The sequence below is a fragment of the Histoplasma capsulatum genome, genomic scaffold (assembly GCF_000149585.1).
Source record: "Histoplasma capsulatum NAm1 scaffold_2 genomic scaffold, whole genome shotgun sequence".
NCBI lineage: Eukaryota > Fungi > Ascomycota > Eurotiomycetes > Onygenales > Ajellomycetaceae > Histoplasma > Histoplasma mississippiense.
Genome location: NW_001813981.1, coordinates 1,589,161 through 1,610,099, shown reverse-complemented (window position 1 = coordinate 1,610,099; position 20,939 = coordinate 1,589,161). Strand labels below are relative to the sequence as shown.

The window sequence follows — 20,939 nt, the reverse complement described above, 5'->3', positions numbered from 1 at the left end:
CCCCCCCACCCCCCCTGGAAGGTTTTGCAGGGGATTTACCTGCCGCCACAGCATTATGGCTGTAAGCCCGGACGACCCCGATTCTCTGGCTAGAAGGGTGACGAGGACTCGTGAGTCCCTCCATGAATGTTTATACCCACTGTGGGGCCCCCTGGCTGACTGACGCTTTTTGGGCTGCAGGCTAGCTCCACTAGACGCTGCCCTGCCGAAGGAAGCCGCAGTCTTGGCAGGGGCAACCCCAGAGAGGGCAGAGTTTTTCCCCCCTCTGAGCAACACCCGCCCCAGGTAGTCGGCTCCCTCGCAGCTGTCTTTGCTGCATTTGGCTGCGGATGAGTATCCGGGGCAGCACCCCCTCTCAGAATTGATGCTGCATTCAGATCTGCTGTCACATACTTGACAAACCTCTCACAGAAGATTCGGGCAAAGTTCTGACTGACTGACTGCTTCTCCTCCTCAACCCAGCTGTCCAGAGTCTTCGCCAATCTGATGAGAGCCTTCTGCTGCAGGTTCTGTTGCTGCTGAGCCTCCTCAAACTGCTTCTGCAGCCGAGAGGTGGCCGTGGGGATGCTGTCGCTGGCTCCTTTGAGGACTGGGGGAGGCATTGTGACAGTCTTCCTCTGCCTCTTGCCAGCCTTTCCAGCGACAAAATTGGCCGGTGACTCCGGCTCCAGTGGCCTGGTGTAGGCCGTGTCGATGTCCTTGGGCGGACGGGAGGGCGTTGAGGGCTCCATGACCACTCAACCTGTGCAGTACACACACGTAGAGAAATCGCAGAGGGCGTGCGATGATATTGAACGGGTTGGGGGGTTAAAATTATACGAAAAACAGTTGGAAAAGTGGAAAATTCAAATGTACCCCTACGTTCGTGGGTAGTTGTAAGGATGAGAATATCTTGTGAGATGAACAGATTGAAAATTTAATAATGATATATGAGAATTGAAAGAAAATATTTCCTAGCTAGACATATGGTAGCAGAACCGCATATCCATTGGATGAAGGCGGAGTATAATAAATAATAATAATAATAATCAGAGAAAAGAGAAAAAAAAAAAAAAAGATTCAATTTAAGTATAATAAATATTAAAAAAAAAAAAAAAATAAATAAATAAATAAAAAATACAAGCAAGGAAAAAATAAAGGAAATGAGTTTTAAGAAAAGTCTAAAGACTCTCAATTCATTCACTTTTATCTCACTTTTCATCTTTCACTTTCTCTTCTCTCTTTCATCATCTCTCTCATTCCCTTTCTTCATCACTCTTGCTCAATATTCCTTTCAGTATTCATAAATTACCAGCACTCATTTTGAGTATAGAGGTATAGATAAATGTCTATTTCACAAGACATTCACCTTCTCACTTCTTCTCTTTCTCGTCAATTTATTCATTCTCTAATATATCTGATTAATGAAAGCATTTCTCTTCATCTTCTTCTTTCACTTCTTCATCATCCGGGGCATCTGCTCTCTCTACTCTACAGATGTCATTGCACTGCGGCCATCAGCATCTTCACAACTTTCTTCATTGACTTCTCAATCAACCTCTCCTCAATCAACCTCTTCATCACAGAGTCTTCAAAGCTTAACATCTCCAAAACTCTCATATTTTTCTCCATACTCTCCTCTTTCTCTAATATCTCTGCTCTGAATGAATCAGATACAATCACTGTGGTGCACTCTATAAAGTGTAATAAGCTTGATTCTTTATCTATGTCATGACATGAGCTATTTATGCTCACGGATGATGTATAGCTATTGCTTTAATAGGCAAGTGTTGATATGATATGATGTAATGTAAGGCAAGTGAGCAGAGTGGGCATGGAGCATAGCAAGGCGTAGCACACTGTCTTCAAAATCTGCATCTCTGCAAACTCAGCTGTCATTCAATGCTGAGATCACAGAGCATTCATTCCAGCTCTGTTCTGAGCAGACAGCATCATCAAACAAAATGCATTTGCTACCGAGTCTCTAACCTAGCAAGCTTCTCACTGGTATAAGGTAAGGTCGGGGCTTATATAGTGTTGCTGAGCTTGTTCACTAAGTCAGGAGGTAGTGCCACTATCACAGGTTAAGATATAACATCAAGAGGAATATCTAGGATGACTAGTAATAGCTACGGCGGCGGCCTGAGGTAAACAGTATGAGTACCTAGTAGGGCTTACAGGTAGGGGCGAAGGCTTAAGGTATGCGTCGTGAAGAAGTATACTTAAGGTGAACTTATAGTCGTACCATGTAACTGAGTATAAGTAAAGGTAGTAGAAAAGTAAGTAAGTAAGATGAAATTGATCGTGATCAAGAAGATAAGCTTCTTGATCCTAAGGGTAATGAGTGTGTTTATATACATCGAGATACATGAGGGTAGCTCGGATAGCTCTTGCCAAGATAGCTATCAGAGCGAGGATAGCTGTGATCACTCCGCTCACTCGAGTGATCCGAGTGATCCAGGTGATCCACTATGTCACGAGACCTATTGTTCCTATTGGTTAACCGGATCTTTTCTTATCCGATGTCTAGCTTGCATGTTGTGGCTGGCCATATTCTCTCTGACTGTCACCCTCACAAAAATAAACACTCACCCGCACATAATGCACCTCAGAAGAGGTGTATCACACATTTAATATCATTATCAATATATCAACATTGTTAAGAGCACTACTATCTATCCAAAAACAAATTCGAAGAAAGGGAAAAAAAAATAGAAATTTAAAAAAAACACTTATAAATTTGCAGAATTTTTCTACAGAGACATAAATCTCATAACATTTTTAAATATTTGATTTCAACATATATTAAAAATTAACAATCTTAAATTTAAGAGCACAACATTCACACAAAATCTGACTGTTATGCATCATGTCATTAAAGTTAAAGTTAGAGCAATATAACAAGTAATCAGTGAATGATGCTATACTAAAACAAGTTAACGAACCATGTGATCACACTAATAACATCATCAGCAGAGAACACCAGTAATAATACATGATAAACACTAAGAGAATGACTTATTTAAAATTAAAATATTTAAAGAAACTTATTTCAATGAAAAGAAAAAGGAAGAAAATTGATAAAGATATTTTAAAAATTTCTCTTGAAATGAGAAAAAATTGTAACAGAAGAGTAAAAAGCTTTAATGATGATCAAATTAAAAAAGAAGAGAAATTTTAAAAGAAAAACAAATTCTTTTTGTTTCTCTATACATAACCTCTAACAATCAAAGAATCCACCAATTCTATCCCATTAAAAAATGATAACAACATGTATACAAGCTATATAGAGGATGTGATTGATACACTGCTATCAACAAGCAGCACTTACAATACAAAAATGCAAACATTTACTAGCAAGCAATTTATACAATCACTGAAAGCAGCTCTTATAAAAAAAAGGGGCAATTATAATGCACTTGTTTATTATTTCCTTATTATTATATTATTTTTATTTATATCTTTATTTATTCTTGCCTCTTTCTATTATACTCTCGCTACTGCTATTTCTATATGTATATATATATTGATGTATGTATTTTGCACATCTTTTTTCTCTTTCTTTTCCTTCTTAGCGATTAGCTACAGCTACACTACTATTATTACTACTATAATTACTATTGTTATTATCTTCCACTACGCTATATACTATCTTCTACTATTCACTCTTCACACTGTCATCACCTTTTACATCAATAAACTTTATCATTTTACAAAATCTGTGTTCAAGTAAAAATGATATGTTCAATCTTTTCACTTATGATGTGAGCTATCAAATCAGTGATAAGATTTTTCATTGATCTAGCAGAGGGTGGAAAAAGACTTTTTGATGAAAATGATCTACTCACTAAAAAGAGTATTAGTTATTAACTAGAAATAATAAATGATGTTACAAAATACTGATGAATAATTTTAATGATGTTAAAAGATAAATCTACTGTGAAGTTGATGAATTTCATCACAGACATTGAAGTAACTATATAATGCTATGTAGAAACTCTACATTGAAATGATGGCAATGAGTTTGTAAGAGATAGGCTACAAGAGTAATTACAAGAGTAGTGTGAAGTACGCACAAAGGATATTAAGAAGGTAGCAATCTCTATTGTTCAAAGCTAATCGCTGATCTCCTAAAATCCACGGATATCAGCGAGCATTATATAGATAATATTGCCATCGCCACGTATCTATCGCCACGTATCTATCGCCACGTATCTATTTCCTAATATAGATATCTCCGTTGCGCCTATTACAGAGTTTAATGATCAGAGTCTGAAAGTCTACTATTAGAGCAGAGAAATTCTGTATGAAACAACTACATCTGACACACTGCAATCAAATAACTCTGCAGAATATGTCAACAAAATTATTATAAAAAAGATAAAAAACTTTCTATTTGATAATAAATTGATTAAGAAATTGTGAGGTGAGATAATGCAAGCTGTGATCATGATGATCAACATATCTTCAACATTGATCAAGATATACAAATGCAAGTGATAAGTTCCATTTACATCATTTAAAATATGAACTGAGATGCAATCTACTGCTCATTGAATATGCATGTATGTATGTATGTATGTATAGGTTTAACGTCCCGGAGAAAACACGGGCAGCGCCCGTGTTTCAGAAGCCTCCCGAAGGGCATGGAGACGTGCTACGCTGGAGAGATTTCTATGTACACAGAGAGAGAAAACAGAATCCAGGTGGCAACTCTTGAGAAGACTCAGCTCATTGCAAAGGATTTTTCTGAGCTGCGCATCCACTGCAGTAGTATCAGAATTCATATCTCAAAATATATTTATGATTTCAGCAGTAAAGAAATGAAAATTAAAGTGATCAATTACATCTCTATATTCTTGAACAGTATACTGCTACAACATGAGATAATATATATGCAATTGTCTACAAAAATTAAACATAATAAGAAGAGTCTAATTAATCTAATCTGTTAAAATCTTTATGAGATGAAGCAGATAATGGAAATGTGGTATTTCCTTGCAATAAAGCATCTTATCACTTTAAAGTTCAAAATCTCACTGTATGATGATGGATTTTTATATCACTTTATTTGTAAGATTTATCTAACATTACACATTGATGACTGTTGAGTAATAGAAGTTCAAAAACAGCAATTGAATTGAATATTAATAGAGATTGTAAAAAAGTTTGAGATATAGAATGTTGAAGAGAATAAGCTCTATCTTGAAATGAAAAAAATAAAATGTCAAATAAATAGTGATTTAGTAATTATTCAGAACTATTATATCAATGAAATTCCTGAGAATTTTAAAATAAACAAGATCAATTCAATCAATATATTGATGATGACTGATATGCATCTAGAGTTCTCATTAGATGAAGATAGTAAAATAGATGATGATTTTACTGCTATTAAATATTGTTAAGATTTAGAATTGCTACAGTATTTGATATCAAACAGTAGATCAGATTTGATATTTGCAATCAATTATTTCTCACATTTCAATTCACATTCACATAAAAAAATGCTGAGTGGTATTAAAACACATCTTACATTATATCAAGAAAATAAAAAATCATGATATTCTATACAAGAAGAAGATGGTTGAGAGATTCATGTAAGAAACCCGCACTAAGGTGCTAGTGCTAGGCCGGAATTAGCGATAGCCTTAAAGATATGACATCGCCGAACATAGCACCACCAACGTCATATCAGGTTTGAAATCAAGGCATTATCTTGCCACTTGCATCATACTACGCCATCTACATCATAGCAAGTTCGATCTGCTTACAATACTGTGTGTATATAGCTAGCAGCTGGTCCAACCTTATAGGGACCAGCGGATCATTCTGTTATAATCTGACCCCTACGTTCTACACCCTCAATATCTAACTACTTGATCCGAATCCTCTCCGATATATCACCGTATTATCTCCTACTGCTTGATCCTCGTAGAGTCCTAAGGACCAACCGAAATATAAGCAGCTATTTCCAACATCGCTGCTTACAATTCAATTTTATCATGTATAGTGATTCAGATTGAGCAAAGGCAGACCTTCAATATAAGTTAATTACAGATTACATTATTCTGCTAAATGAAGTATCAATCTCATAGCAGTTGCAACAGCAGACCTCGGTTGCAAAATCAATTATTGAGACAGAGTATATCACAATGAGTGAGGCAGTATGTGAAGTAATCTGATTGAATGACATGTTATATAATGCTGAATTGATAGAGAGAAAAGTGAAGATATGCTTACATTTATGAATTGACAACAAGAGAGTGGTAGATCTAGTGAAAAGAGAATCCTTAACAAGAAGATTGCATCATATTGAGATTAGATAGTATATTCTCCACAATTTGATTGAAAAAGATGAAATTATGATGGAACATGTTGGTTCTACAGTCAATATAGCTGACGGCCTCACCAAGCCACTGGCAAGGCCTGCTTTTGAAGAATTTGTTAAAAGAATTGGGTGAATGGAGATTGGAAAAAAAGGTTGAAGGTAATAGTGGTACAGCAGATTACAGAATTTTGCTTGTGTTATCCTGTTTTTTACAGTTATTGCTGTACAGGCATCTATTCCCAAAGAGGAAATCAGGGTCCAAATCTTGTAATTAATTGTTATTGCGTTTTTAGAAGAATTGAGCAAAGGGGGGCCCCGGGCGGCAGTGCATTGGCGGCGCTGTAGCATGGGGGGGGTGGTACTACGGCTACCCTATCACGTGCCCCCCAACATATTGTATTGCTCTCGCGTAGTTACAGTACTGTAGTTTAGAAAATGATGAAGAACGTTATCCTCCTACATAGTGTGGTCACGTGGCATTCTAGCGAGCGATAGGATGCCAAGATTGACTGCTTATCGGAATCCGAATAAACCCTTTAATTATTCATCCAAGTTCTACTAGCCGATTAGATTTCAATTGCTTTAGTAAAAAATATTATTGAAAAATAATATTTAAGAGGATATTCTACAAGATTTTTATGCTTCTGCAGAGATGCTTGGCTCTTGAACAGACTGAAGGGAGACTTAAGAGCAGAAAAGAATGGTGGGACGAACCACTTTTTGTGGCATAGCATAGGATGGTAGCCACGCTCGGATAAATATCTTTCGATTGATTGTGTATATGTTGCTTGATCGATGAGAACTGCAGTTGGACAAGTGAGTTTAGATGGATCATGGATAGCTAGCTAGCTATAAACGGGAGCCTAGAAATACCACCAGGCGCCGTCTCTCAGCCAAACTCCCAATCAGAACGAGAAGCGACAGAGGGGCACTTGTAATTCAAGTTGTCATCAGATTGTGCTCAAACGTGATATAAAGAAAGAATCCCAGAAGCGTCAAGAAAAAAAGGCGTCATATATCCGGGGCCTGAATACGAGCATCACAAATAGCACATTTGCCATTACGGTCATACCGGCATGTGATTGGAAAGCCACCAGAAGTTCAACCCAAATTGATAGAATTGAAGGCATATTTTTGGCATATGTTGCTGCTGTTTGATTATTCTTATCATCTTTTCTTCTTTGTTTTTTTTTTTTTTTTTTTTTTGGTCCCTTGTCTCTCAAATACACTTATGTTCCCCTGCAGGCCAGAAATGGAATGGGTCGTATCAAGCAAAATGTATACCTGCCCTCTTGGACGAAGGTCAGTTCACAGTGGAACACTTCATTTATACAGGTGGTATAGTTTGTCATCTTCGCATTGTTGACCAACCATGTGGCAGAACAAAGCAAGTACAAGCAGAAGAACAGGAAAATTATAAAGTCATGTCATTGGTGATGTTTTGAAAGCGAGAAATAGAACCCAGTGATGATGGAATATCAGTAGAAGATGCGAAGAAAGACAAGCAATCCATACCCAGTGCTGGCGCTAAGAGGATTCAAGAAGGAGTCTGTACAGATTACATCCTTACATCCCTGCCCATAGATAGTACTCAGTTGTCTCACATGCTGCGCCTGTCCCATTCATCAAACCCGCCAGCCCCTTGATAGGACAATGACTGTTCTCCGTAATAGCGATATAGTAGACAAAGAGTGTTTAACGGTGGTCAATCATTGTCAATCACATAAGACATAAAGCAGCCCCTTGGGGAGGTGGAGATACATCTCCTGAATGGATAAGTACTAGGAATGGGTGTTTGGTTCTTCCCTCCAGGAGCTTCTTCTAATGTTCTGGTTCCACGGCTCCGTTCCGCGGCGCCGTTCCGCGAAGGGCTCTTGGAGGCTATTATCGGCTCTCTTCGGCTTGGCTGCCAAGACAAGGCCCTTTGAAGCGGCTAAGCGCGGAATGTTTTTGACTCAGACAGAGACTTTAACCTGAAATACTCTGGGTGCTATCTACTATCTGGGTGCTATCTGGATGATATCTGGATGTCAAAGCGTAGGGCATGGTGGCGTTTACCCCCTCTTCTCAGGCATGAAGGTCAAACTTTTGGCAAAGTGTTTTGTGTCCTTCGTAAACCCGCCTGATCGCGGTAAGGGCAACAATGTGCACAATTCAAGCTACATGGATGATATCATCAGGCTGCGTAAACTGCCGCTGAAGCGACCCACACCAGCCTCTGGACCAATGAGCAGCTACAGGACGTTAGCTTTAGGATGAGGCTGCGCTTGGCAACTTGGATCAAAAACGACTAGAATATTCCTTTTGGCTCCAAACCACAGATCTTCCTATCCCCAAAATAACCGGCTGGCATCGGCTGGCGCTTTCCTTGGCCCTGTGATGCAGCGGAATCACGGTGCGCTGTGGGAAGCTCCAAACATGGCAAATCCGGAAATCGGGCGCTCCATCCAGAGCTATCTATCTATGGCTTGCTCGTTTTGCCTGTTTCCTCATCGCCGATATGAATGACGGCACTGTCCCATTAGGTTTGCAGCCTCTTTCATTCTCTCCTCATTTGTATTCAGTGTCAGTGTTTCTTCTATCCATATATTCCTTCCGATGTCTGTTGGTGATACGATCCAAAGACAAATGCCAGCTACCGTTGACAGCCCTGCCCGCATGGGTGAACCAAATGCAGAGACCATTCAGCCAACTGGCGTCAAGGCCGTCAACGGTGTTAATGGCCATTCGAATGGCCATTCGAATTCTATCGACTTAGCAGAATACCTCTTTCGTCGTCTCTATGAGCTAGGAATCCGATCTGTCCATGGCCTGCCGGGTGATTACAATTTGGTTGGTGAGCAGCTCTCATTCAAATTCTCTTCTCGGGTTTTAACACCTTCTTCTACCTCTGGTTTTCTGAGAGCTTAGCTGACGGCTAATTGTGTTTGTCTCGATAGCCCTCGACTATTTACCCAAGGTTGGCCTGGATTGGGTTGGCAATGCCAACGAACTGAATGCAGGTATGTGTTCAACTTATCACCCCTTACAATCTCCCAACATTACTTCAAGACTGGAAACGAGCAGCTGACCCGTGTACGATCTGCCCAGGTTATGCCGCTGATGGATATGCTCGAGTGAAAGGTGTTTCGGCCATGATCACCACGTTTGGTGTTGGCGAATTGTCAGCTATCAACGCTATTGCCGGAGCATATTCTGAGTACGTTCCGGTGATCCACATCGTAGGCTCGCCGTCAACCGCGTCCCAGAAGGATGGAATTCTCCTTCACCACACACTTGGAGATGGCAACTTCGAGGTGTTTGCAGAAATGAGTAGACGTGTTTCGTGCGCTGTTGCCATTCTAGATGATCAATCAAGTGCAGCTGCCATGGTTGACAACGCTCTGCGAGCCTGCATCCTAAAAAGCCGCCCGGTTTACATTAGTCTACCTACCAATATGGTTCAGGCAAAAGTGGATGGAGATCGGTTGAAATATCCGATCGACCTGAGTGTCCCTCCCAATGATCATAAACGGGAATCACACGTTGTCGACTTGATTACAAAGCTGATCCAAACTGCCCAACGGCCAGCACTGCTTGTTGATCTTTTAGCGTTAAGGCATCATGTAAGTACCAATTCTAACCCTGACTATCGGAATAAATACGAATTTGTGCTAACATAAACCATCATGAGGCGGTAGGTTACCAACGACATTAACGAGTTCATCACCAAATCCAACATTCCTACTTTCGTCACACCCATGGGGAAAGGGGCAGTCGACGAGACGCTGCCTCAGTTCCAAGGAATCTATGTAGGAGAAGCATCTACCTCGATCATCCGCGAACATTTCCACGCATCAGACCTTGTCCTGAGCATCGGCCCGCTTAAATCCGACATAAATACTGGCTGCTTCACGTCAAAAGTTGACCAGATTACAAATATCGAGTTCCACGCTGAAAAGACAATTGTTGGATTTTCGGAGTTCCCGGGCGTCAGGATGAAAGGGGTTCTGCGCCGGTTGGTCAACGCCCTCGACACGCTAGATATCCCAGCACAAATACCGTTAAACCCTGCCAAACGAAAGCGAGTGGAGGAGGATATTGCTGATAACCAGGAGTTGACCCATGACTGGCTCTGGCCGAAAGTCGCGGAGTTCCTGAAGAACCAATGACATCGTTATCACTGAGGCGGGAACCTCTAAATTTTGGCGTGTGGAAACGAGATTCAGAAAAAGGCACCATCGGGATAAGCTCTGTTCTGTGGAGCAGTATTGGTTTCTCGCTGGGTGCCTGCCAGGGCGCTGCGTTGGCAGCTGAAGAAATGACGGACGCCTCTCGAAGAACGGTGCTGTTCATTGGCGATGGCAGTTTCCAACTCACAGCCCAGGAACTGAGCACGATCATTCGTCATAAACTCACCCCTACAATGTATGCTTCCTTCCCCCTTTCCCCCTCCCCTAACTTTAATAGTTATAGTCATCCTTTTTCTCCGAAAACAATCCCATCCAAAAACGAGGGCGGCATATTTCCATCAATGCACACCAAAACTAACCTTCTTGGCCACAGTTTCATAATCTGCAACAACGGCTACGTAATCGAGCGATACGTCCACGGCATGCACGCGGCCTACAATGACATCCAGCCCTGGAAATTCAACGACATCGCTGCAGTCTTCGGCGCCACGCCGGGTACATGCAAGACCTTCCAAATCCGCACCTGCAAGGAGTTGCAGGATCTATTCAACGATCGCGAATTCTGCTCGGGCAAAACTCTTCAACTCGTCGAGCTCTATCTTCCTGGTGAAGATGCGCCGATGTCGATGAAGATGCTTGCCGCGGCGGCTGCGAGGCGGAATGCGAAGAAGTGATGACGACTTATGTTTATTATTATTTTATTATTAATTTTTTTTTTTTAATTTTAATTTTCGGAGGAGGGTTTTCTTGTTTGCGGCTCGGCCCTTGAGCGAGGTGTACATCGATATATTATTTTCACCGTGGCTTTACTCGTTGGCATTAGGGAAAGGATTCCGTTTTCGGAGTTATTATTGGTATTAGTCCTATTTTTCTCTTTTCTTTCTTTCCTTCCTTTTTTTTTTTTTTTTTTTTTTTTTTTTTGGACATTTTTCTGGAGTTAGAGAGCATTACACTTTTGAGCGTGCTTACCTGTTATTCCTTTTTGGCTTTGGTTATTCCCTTTTCTATTATCCTTGCTTTTTTTTATACGTTCGTGTTTCGCCCTTGATTCTCTGCTTTCGGGTGATCTGTGGCCTGTGTGGCCTGTGACCTGGTAACCTGTCTTTCCCCTTTTTTGAATTTTTTACATTGCTGTGTTTTGCTCCTCTTATCTGCTTGGTTCCAATATACTTGTGTGTAACTCTTCTTTCTTCTTTCTTCTTTCTTCTTTCTTAGCTGTTGGCTGTTGGCTGTTGGCTGTTGGCTGTTGGCTGTTGGCTGTTGGCTTTTCAGGATACGGACGGATATTTGACGACATTTAACGACCCGATATAATAAAAAATCAAATTTAGAAAAACACCAGTGGAAAATTTGAGATTTTTTTTTTTTTTAAGTGACCACGTAGTTTTAAACTAACTAGTGGAGAACCCCTGACAACCTGCATCGCTATTATCCTTCGTTACTCTCCCCACATAGCAGCGGCTGGCGGAGATCGAGAAATCGAGAGATCGAGGAGAGGAGAGGAGAGGAGAGGAGAAGAGAGGAGAGGAGATGAGATGGGATGAGGGAGGAGTTGGGTGATGGAAGAAGTAAATTCAAAGTTTTCGATCGAAGCCATAACTAGTTCCGCCGTTCAAGAAAAAAAGGGGATGTCTCTCTCCGTTTCACTTCGCGTTTTCATTGTACGGTTGCCATATCCCGAGCTTCGATGGATGTAGTTTTGGATAACTAACTAACTCATCTCATCAAATCGCAATTTTCCGATAGTCCCTCTGTCACCGTAGCTAAAGGCGACAAAGGGTGATGGAAACATGGTAGTTGGAGTTGGCAGTATACAAGGAGGGTCATGTCATGCATGACTTTTGCATTTTCAGGATACACCCTACAGGGAGGGTACTGGTACTCTCCTAGCATATAGGCGTGGTGTGGCATTTGAAGTTCTTTACAAGCTCCGAATCACCACAAGGGTTCAATGTCCAATGTCCAAGGTCCAAGAAAGTTTTTTTTTGAGGTGAGGAGGACCACCAGGGGGTTGGAAGGCAAAAGCATGATCAATATGTAATGCCCTTTTTTTTCTCTCATGCAGTGACCACGATATAGTTGTAGTTAGTTGTACGGAGTAGTTAAATTATTATCGCCAAGAGAAATGGAAAATGATATACTCAGCAAAGGGGATCCGTTGGGTCCGTTGGGTCCCTTCCCCGCCTCCACCTGGTCATAATAATAATCATCCTTTGCACAACGAGTCCGGGAATAGGAGAATGGGATTGTGCTTTTCCCCATGAAACCCCGGGGTCGACCTAACACCCTAGCCGATTCACGAACGAACGCAACAGCGATGGTAAAATATAATAAAATATAATAACCACTCCCCTTGCTTGTGGCAGGGACAGGTGTGGCGTCGTCGGGCAGCGGGTGACCTGCAAAAGTTTTCCACGGGCACTGCAGTCCAGGGCGTTAAGCAGTCACAAAATGCGCCCAGATGCATGCTATGCGCCTGTCTCGGCCCAGAGGAGCTGGACACCTTGGGGAGGGCCACTGGACAACAGATAACCTGACAAGGCAAACGCTGAGGATTTGTCCAGGATCACCCACCAGTTGCTCCGCGGAGGGCAATGAATAGTGGAAGGAGTGAATACTGGTTGCTCATGGTATTGGAAACGCTCGACGGGGGAAGTCCTTTCCCTTCCCTTTCCCTTCCCCTAATAACGGCAGCCCAGTGACGCAACACTGGCCAATGGCTGGCCAATATGCTGGCTCCCCGATTCCCACCAATTTCCCACCCGCTGTCACCCTCCGCAGCTCATTCGGCGGCCACCGGGTACTTTCTTGCCCTGCGAATTGGCGAATTGGCGAATTGGCGAATTGGCGAATTGGCGAATTGGCGCGTCGGCACGCTCTGGACGGTCTGGACGGTCTGTCTGGACGCCCGGCAGATCCAACCGCTGCTTCCTTCCCCGTTGGCTGCGCACGCGCCAGATGACGCCGGTATGTCACTGCCGCCATCCGATTCGTCGATCCGCCGTGCCGCCCTTCCCGAGCCCCCTCGCGCGATTGTTGCGTGCTTGGTTTGATAAATATGCGGAATAGCCTGCTCATAGCCTGCTCATAGCCAGCTCATAGCCTGCTCCACCGAGTCCACAAACACGCTCAGTCTCTGCTAGGCCGTTATATCTTTCGTTATTTCCCCCCGCGATGGAGCACTCCTCCGGCATTCCCCGAGCGAGGCAGCGGGCGTCCTCCTCCCTATCATCCTCGCCATCATCAGCGTCATCAGCATGGACGTCGGGGGGCCTGGTCCAGGTGGTGTGATCGTGGTTCCACCTGCCTTCCACCTGCCTGGCCAACGGAGCCAATGGAAGTGGATCAATTGCAAAGTCTTCCCTGTCCATGCCGTTTGACGTTTCCCGGGGCGTGTTTTACTGCTTCACTTGGTTACTATTATTTTCCTATCCTGGATATCTTTCTTGCCGTATATAAATACCTCTGGGCCACTGCGAGCCATGGATCAGGCCAACTTCCGCTGCTCCTCCGCAACCCGCAACAATTGAGCTTCCTTTTATTCCTCCCCGTTTACAGGTTTCGATTTGTACACATAGCCCGCCATGATGGAGTCCCGGTTTGCCCGGATCGCTTGGTCGCGTTCCATGGAGAACGCATCGTCCAGAGGGTTGTGTGTATCTTGCAGGTACTGACTGGATCACTTGTCTAGTCTTGTCTAGTCTAGTCTTCTAGCTGTTTTGTCATCTTCATATACTACAGCTCTGCTCACCAACATGTGTGTCTGTCTGTCTGTCTGCTAGGTCTAAATCAGTTATTCCTGCCCGATCAGCCATTGTCGCCCGAAACCAGCGCTGCAACTTGTCCACCGAGGCCGGTAGGTGGCCCCAGGCACTTCCATCGCTATACACCGTATGTGGAGCTGCTAAAATCAGAGATGTGTAATCTGTCGAACGTTTAGCGCCTCCAAAATTCCCCTTCTCTCGCCCGTCCGGAGCTATCCCGCCGCTGGAATATGCGAAACTCAGAGCCACAAACCCCGTGTCCAGAGTCACTCTCTGGGACAACAGTCAGCCATGGCTGGTTGTCAAACATAAGGATATCTGCAGTGTTCTCACGGATTCACGTCTGTCCAAGGTATGAACCCCTGACCCCCTGACCCCCTGATCTTGATATCCTGAGCCTGAGAGTGCAAAAGAATGTCTAGTAGTAAAAGGCCGGCATCCCAACTATTCTATTCTAATCTTCTGCAGGAACGGACACGCGCTGGCTTTCCCGAAATGAATCCCGGCGGCAAGGAGGCTGCCAAAAACCGCCCTACTTTCGTTGACATGGACCCTCCAGACCACGGGCGTCAAAGGTTTGAAAGATTATCCTTCTTTTCTTGGCTTGGAAGGTTGAACTGTTAGGTTGAACTGTTACATCAAGCTCACCGCACATACTCTCTATGCAGGAACATGGTTGCCTCCCTTTTCACAAGGGAATCTTCTGAGACAATGCGCCCGCATATCCAAGCCACTGCAGACGCCCTTCTCGATGAGATAATAAAGCAGGGTTGCGAGAAGCCCGTTGACTTGGTCGAGAAGTTTGCTCTACCGCTGCCATCCTATGTTAGTTTCTGTTTCTGTTTTTGGAAGCTGGATTTCCAGGGCGGAGTTTTTTTTTTTTTTTTTTTTTTTTTTTTTTTTTTTTTTTTTTTTTTGTGGAAACTGACCTAACTACTTTATTTACATCGCCACGAATTAGATCATATACGGGATCCTGGGTGTGCCAAAGGAAGATCTGGCATACCTCACTGAGTGTAACGCCGTCCGTAGTAATGGAAGTTCCACCGCAGCAGCTGCGTCTAATGCCAATAAGTGAGCTGCTTTGTTTTTTTCTCTTTTTTTTTCTCGGGTATCCGGTTAGGTCATGCATGCTGATCGAATTCCGAATGACAATAGGGAACTCCTGGACTACATCGGCAACTTGGCTGATAAGCGACTTGAAAAGCCAGGAAACGATATGATTAGCAAACTTGTTGTGGAGCAGGTAATTCTGATATTTTCCTATTTCCCAGTGGATTGTGTATATATATGCATAAGCAAATGTATCGACTAACAAACCCCATAATGAAAGCTTAAACCGGGCCACATCGACAGACTTGATGTCATCCAAATCGCCTTTTTGATGCTTGTTGCCGGAAACGCCACCTTGGTGAACATGATTTCGCTTGTATGTTCTCGCAGCTGAGCACTACGTACATGTAGTCATGTGCAAAATGACTATGTTCCTAATGAATGAACTTCAGGGCATCGTCACCCTTCTTCAACATCCCAAACAACTCGCAGATCTCAAAGGCAATCCATCACTCGCACCCAAATTCGTCGAAGAGCTCTGTCGCTACCACACAGCATCAGCAATGGCCACGAGGCGCGTTGCTAAAGAGGATATCATGCTTGGCGGCCATGTACGTTTCTGTTCCGTATACCATTTTTGCATCCAGCTTCCGAAACCGAGGTGCTTGTACCCAAATGCTAACTCGGTTATGTTTTCTCCGTCACAGCTCATCAAAGCAGGCGAAGGTATAATTGCCGCCACCCAGTCCGGCAACCGAGATGAAGACATCTTCCCCAACCCAGACGTCTTCGACATGCACCGCACGCGTGGCTCTGAGGTAGCGCTTGGCTACGGATATGGCGAGCATGTTTGCGTCGCTGAGGGACTGGCTCGCACCGAACTTGAGGTTGTTTTCTGTAAGTCGTCCTTACCTTAAGCAGACATGGTGCATATATTCCTACAGTTCATCACTGGTCCACTAACGTCTTACGTCTTAAACCCCACAAAAACAGCAACACTATTCCGACGACTGCCGAACTTGAAGCTCGGCATCCCGCTCTCCGAGGTCAAGTATTCCCCTCCCGACGCTGATGTGGGCATAACGGAGCTGCCTGTTGTTTGGTAAAAGGGTTCCGTTAACAATACTGAACGCACCCTCCCCTCCCTCCCCCCCCAAACTGCCAATAATAGGCGTTCCACACTCCACTCTTTTCCTTATATGCTCATGGGTTTAAAACAAAAAAGAAAGGAAGGAAAGGGGAAAAAAAAAGGACAGGTTAAAATAAAATAAAAAGAAAAACGAGTTTGTTAGAGACTTGGGTCAAAATAGAAATGATTCGAGATTAGATCTATCTGCATTTAATACATTCATCTAACTACATACATTTCTGCTTATCCACTTGAACATAAACATACTCCATCATACTATCCGCTTTCATCGCCTGGCCGCCACTGTTGCATCTCCATGTCTCATATCTGCAATCGATAATAGATGGTCGATTTCCATTGTTTTTCTTTTTTTCTTTTTCCTTTTCCTTTTCTTTTCTTTTCTTTCTTTTCTCTCTCTCTCTCTCTCTTTTTTTTTTTTTTTTTTTTTTTTTTTTTTTTTTTTTTTTGGTCAAAAGCCACAGCTCTCACATATACATCCCTCATAACCCTCTAACTAACCCCCTCATAATATCCTAACAAGTGCCATCTACTACTAAGTAACAACCCCCCTCCAGCTCCAGCTCCAGCTCCAGCCAGGCCAGTCACGTTTGACAATATAGGACAAGGACAAGAGGAACAATTGAGATTGAAGCGGACTCACCTCACTTGGTTGTTATATGGTATATGGGAGGTGGGTGGATTTATTTCCCATGCAGTTATGGAAAGCCGGCGGTGAGTTAGGGATCACTCTAATCTCTAATCAGCTTTCCGCAAGAAGACTCCTGTCGAACGTGGAACGTGGGAACGGCGGATGTCATTCATTCATTCATTCAGCAAGAAAACGGACTCCATGCTATGGATTTTGCTTAACTCAATAAGTAGCGCAGTGTTATTACAATGAATAGTTAATCGAACGAAACCCCCCCCCCCCCCAAGGAACAAGCTCCAAGCCAGCCGCCCACATATAATAATATCATAATCAATCAGTTCATCTTTTAAAATGGCCTCTTGCTGCCCAGCGGCTTTTTGCCCGGAGTCGTGCCCCGTATCTATAGAACAGGTAGCTACGGAGATATTAGTATTAGGGCGATGCGGATGCGGGGGGGGATGAAACATGAACATGAACGTGTGGAAAAAAAAAAAAAAAAAAAAAACGGGGAGGGTTTTAGATTAGATTTCCAGCCATCATCACTCACGGAAAAGGCATCATTGCAACAGTCACAAACCCAAGAAGCGACGTTGCCCATTGATCTCCGAGCTTTTCGTACACTAAAATTTTTCGTTTTTTCGTTTTTTTTTTTTTTTTCCTCGCGGAGAATAGGTTGGTTGGTTGGTACCGGGTCATATAAAAAGAACTTGAAAAGGGGGTCATATTATATTAAACATGCGCATGATGGCTTACACTGAACGCCGAATATGGGGAATGCGGCGGCGAAGATGCTCCTGAGGATCATGTTCGCACACATGGCACTCGCCGAATACACCGGGTACGCATGTACAAGGAAGGTTAGGACCCCGTTGAATGCTAGGACGACACTGGATTATGTAGTTATGTCATTTAGCGGGTCAAAAAAAAAAAAAACAAAAAAAAAAAAAAATCGCTGGTTTTGTTCCGGATATTTTCTGACAATACATACCCTGCACTAAAGAAGCTGCTACCGATAATCGGGACGATCCAGTGGATGGATCCGTGCGTCGTCCAGCCAAACCAGAACATGCCCAGCGGAAGCAAAATCGAAGATGCAATTGCAGGGGGTAATCTGTATTCCGGTTCGCTGGCCCCTGGCTCTCCTCCACTCGCCTCCCGCTTCCGCACAAGGCGTCGGTAATTCCCGTTCCAGAATGGATGGGTCGCAGCGGAAGTTACTGTCCCGAAAAGCAAACCGAGAAACGATAGGCCGACTTGGTATAGCTCAAAACCATAGTTGTTGGTGAATATGGTATAGAAGGCGTCAAGGAAGAGGTAGAGCATTCCAAGGGCTATGGATGTATAAACACACAGACACGTCACCATTGGTTCGAGTAATAGCAACTGCAACGGGCGCGAGAATGACCACATCACCTCCGTCACGATTGATTTATCGGACTTTTCGATCCAGGCATAATAAGCACGGCCGGTCTCCTTTCGCAGCCTCTGTGCTTTATGCCGCAAGAGAACCGGATGGTACGTTTCCGACATGAAAAGGACCATGAAGATCAGCAGGACGCAGCTCCAGATTATAGCAAAGTAGAAGGACCATCGCCTTCGCGTTGCGATTAATCAATTAATGGTAGCCATGGCCCAATTAGCTCGAAATCCTCGCGTTTTAAAACAGCTGACATGAGAGAGAGAGAGTTATTTTGTATTATTCACTTACCAGGAGGTGTATTGGTTAATGAACGCGCCAACCACCAGTCCAATGATGGGGCCTAGGAATGGAGTCGCCGTATAAACCATCATGGGCCGCTGCAACTCATCGTGCGAGAAGAGATCGCTAATCGACCCTCCAGCCACGGTCATGAATGCGCTGCTCGAGAATCCACCGAAGAAGCGTGCGACGAGCATTGTTTGAATGTTTTGTGCGGTAGCGCACGGGATAAGCCATAGAACGAAGAGTGCCATAGCTACCAGGTACAACGGGCAGCGGGCCATATAACTGCAACTCGATTGATTGGCGTTATTAGATTGCTTACTTGTTGTATGTACACGTACATATATTATTAGGTGATCAACAAAACGGGAAAACGGGGACTTACTTCGGACAATGGCGCGAGGAACAAGGGCCCAACCCCAAGACCCAAGATAAAGAGCGACAAGCCCAGAGTGGCAGTGAGCCTGGAGCAGTTGAATTCCACCGTGATTTGTCCATATGTCATCGTGTATAATGCAGATGTGCAAATTCTGTGCTTCGTTAGACTCAAAGAGACCGAGACCTTGTGGTAATGTTTCTCATCAGGGGGGTTGGCGCTTACGTGCACAAGGAGCAGAGTGATATGATAATAACCATAGACCATCGCAGGATCGGAGGGAAGTTTCGCGGATTCGCTGGGTCATCCGGGCCATCCCAATGGACCTCGAGATCCTCATCGTCCCTCTTTATCGGGTTGGTAGTGACTGGGAGCAGGACAACTTCCCAAGCACCTCCCCCTTCGCCAAATGCTTGCACCCCGCCATTCTGCTGAGGTTGGACAATGGCATGGGTTGAATTCCTCTTTGCGTAGCATGCATTCCCCAAATTATCCGTATTAATGGCTCCGTCACTTAGCGGTCTACTATACAATTCTCCGTTGGTTGGCATCTCAATGCGTGAGGGGGCCCAAAAAAAAATCTCAAATGCGATCTAGATTTAGAAAAATGGGCACCCTTTCAGATGGATGGATGATGTCATAGCACAACGTCAATAGATATGTTCATAGAGCTGCACTTTCGAGTTAGAATATCAGTTGTCTGTAGATAGCTTATCATGTATTAATATAGGATGACCTACCTGCCTTGAGCAAAAAACGAGTGAGACTATACAATATCGACATTGTTTTTGATCCTCCAATTACCAGTTAGGCCAAGGAGAGGATACAAGAGCCAATTTATAGCCACTTGTTACGAAGCTCAGAAGTAACCACATAGCATATCCTTTTATATTGGCCCGGATGCGACTGGCACGCATATCGAGGAGACGATTATCGGGACAGCCATCTTAAATCTCTAAATCTCTGGCGTCAGGCTGATCGGGTGCCATAATCCGAAGTAATGCACGATTTCAAAAAAGATTATGGGTCCCGCCTCCATGTTCGTTGAAGCGTTCCCTTGTACCTGCTGCACGACGCGCTCTGCTTTGGGGACATGCATGGGTTTGCCTTGCCATAAGTACACCACTGAAAATATTTTGATCAATTTCAAGGAATTCTCAGTACGCCCCCGTCTGAAAACAGATAAGTTCATAACGCCGATGAGAGGTCTGAAATGGAACGGTTGCTCAATATGCTATTGATGGGGTGAGCGGCCTGATCGACGACGTAACTTATAGTTAACAACCAAGATTAGAATCGTTCCGCTCAGTCATTCTTCGACTTCGAGGTCACCGAAAGCAGCATCCAATTGAATACCTTGATGGGCATTGGGTTAATGAAGGTGAATTAACCAATAATATGCATGTGCAAAGATGATCATCAGCAACCTGCCATTGTTCCGAAGAGGGCTCGCGGCGCCTTACTTGATTTAGATAAGCTTAATTAAAGTTTACAACCTTAAAATATCGCAACCCCGGCATCAATCTTGTGCCGGGCCCTCCTCGCTCATTTGAACCGACGAATGCACCCCCGTTAGCTTACTCTGAGCCCGCAGTTTGCTCTGGCAACAATATAACACATCATATGCCTCCTCGAAACCGGAAAGAACGTCGAGCAGCACAGGCTGCATTCGCAGTCGGCGACGATGATTTTGACTCTGCATCAATCCCCCTTGGCCGCCCTCCGGCAATAACCCTTACGAAAAACCAAAGACAAAACTTCTTTACGAACTTGCAGCTGAAAGA

At 43.7% G+C, this 20,939-nt stretch overlaps 5 protein-coding genes across 5 annotated transcripts; 3 read left to right on the top strand and 2 right to left on the bottom strand.

Moving 5' to 3' along the window:
- Positions 1-1,479: 1,479 nt before the first annotated feature.
- On the bottom strand, positions 1,480-1,857 carry HCAG_02573 (predicted protein; the record flags this gene model as incomplete). The annotated part of the gene is made up of 3 exons (XM_001542352.1): positions 1,480-1,673; positions 1,735-1,747; positions 1,840-1,857. 3 exons carry the CDS (start codon positions 1,855-1,857, stop codon positions 1,480-1,482), a joined length of 225 nt encoding a protein of 74 aa, XP_001542402.1.
- Positions 1,858-4,538: 2,681 nt separating this feature from the next.
- HCAG_02572 (predicted protein) lies at positions 4,539-5,118 on the top strand (the record flags this gene model as incomplete). The annotated part of the gene is made up of 4 exons (XM_001542351.1): positions 4,539-4,552; positions 4,796-4,845; positions 4,956-5,020; positions 5,098-5,118. The coding sequence occupies 4 exons, from the start codon at positions 4,539-4,541 to the stop codon at positions 5,116-5,118; spliced, it is 150 nt and encodes a 49-aa protein (XP_001542401.1).
- A 3,790-nt stretch (positions 5,119-8,908) lies between these two features.
- Positions 8,909-11,156, top strand: HCAG_02571 (pyruvate decarboxylase; the record flags this gene model as incomplete). Its single annotated transcript, XM_001542350.1, has 6 exons — positions 8,909-9,146; positions 9,250-9,312; positions 9,401-9,915; positions 9,991-10,307; positions 10,436-10,717; positions 10,856-11,156. 6 exons carry the CDS (start codon positions 8,909-8,911, stop codon positions 11,154-11,156), a joined length of 1,716 nt encoding a protein of 571 aa, XP_001542400.1.
- A 3,081-nt stretch (positions 11,157-14,237) lies between these two features.
- On the top strand, positions 14,238-16,371 carry HCAG_02570 (cytochrome P450 55A3; the record flags this gene model as incomplete). Its single annotated transcript, XM_001542349.1, has 10 exons — positions 14,238-14,247; positions 14,423-14,598; positions 14,715-14,821; positions 14,915-15,071; positions 15,208-15,320; positions 15,405-15,492; positions 15,580-15,675; positions 15,752-15,910; positions 16,007-16,196; positions 16,244-16,371. The coding sequence occupies 10 exons, from the start codon at positions 14,238-14,240 to the stop codon at positions 16,369-16,371; spliced, it is 1,224 nt and encodes a 407-aa protein (XP_001542399.1).
- Positions 16,372-17,250: 879 nt separating this feature from the next.
- HCAG_02569 (conserved hypothetical protein) lies at positions 17,251-19,422 on the bottom strand (the record flags this gene model as incomplete). The annotated part of the gene is made up of 6 exons (XM_001542348.1): positions 17,251-17,293; positions 17,625-17,697; positions 17,831-17,964; positions 18,066-18,638; positions 18,786-19,096; positions 19,165-19,422. 6 exons carry the CDS (start codon positions 19,420-19,422, stop codon positions 17,251-17,253), a joined length of 1,392 nt encoding a protein of 463 aa, XP_001542398.1.
- Between the last annotated feature and the right edge of the window lie 1,517 nt (positions 19,423-20,939).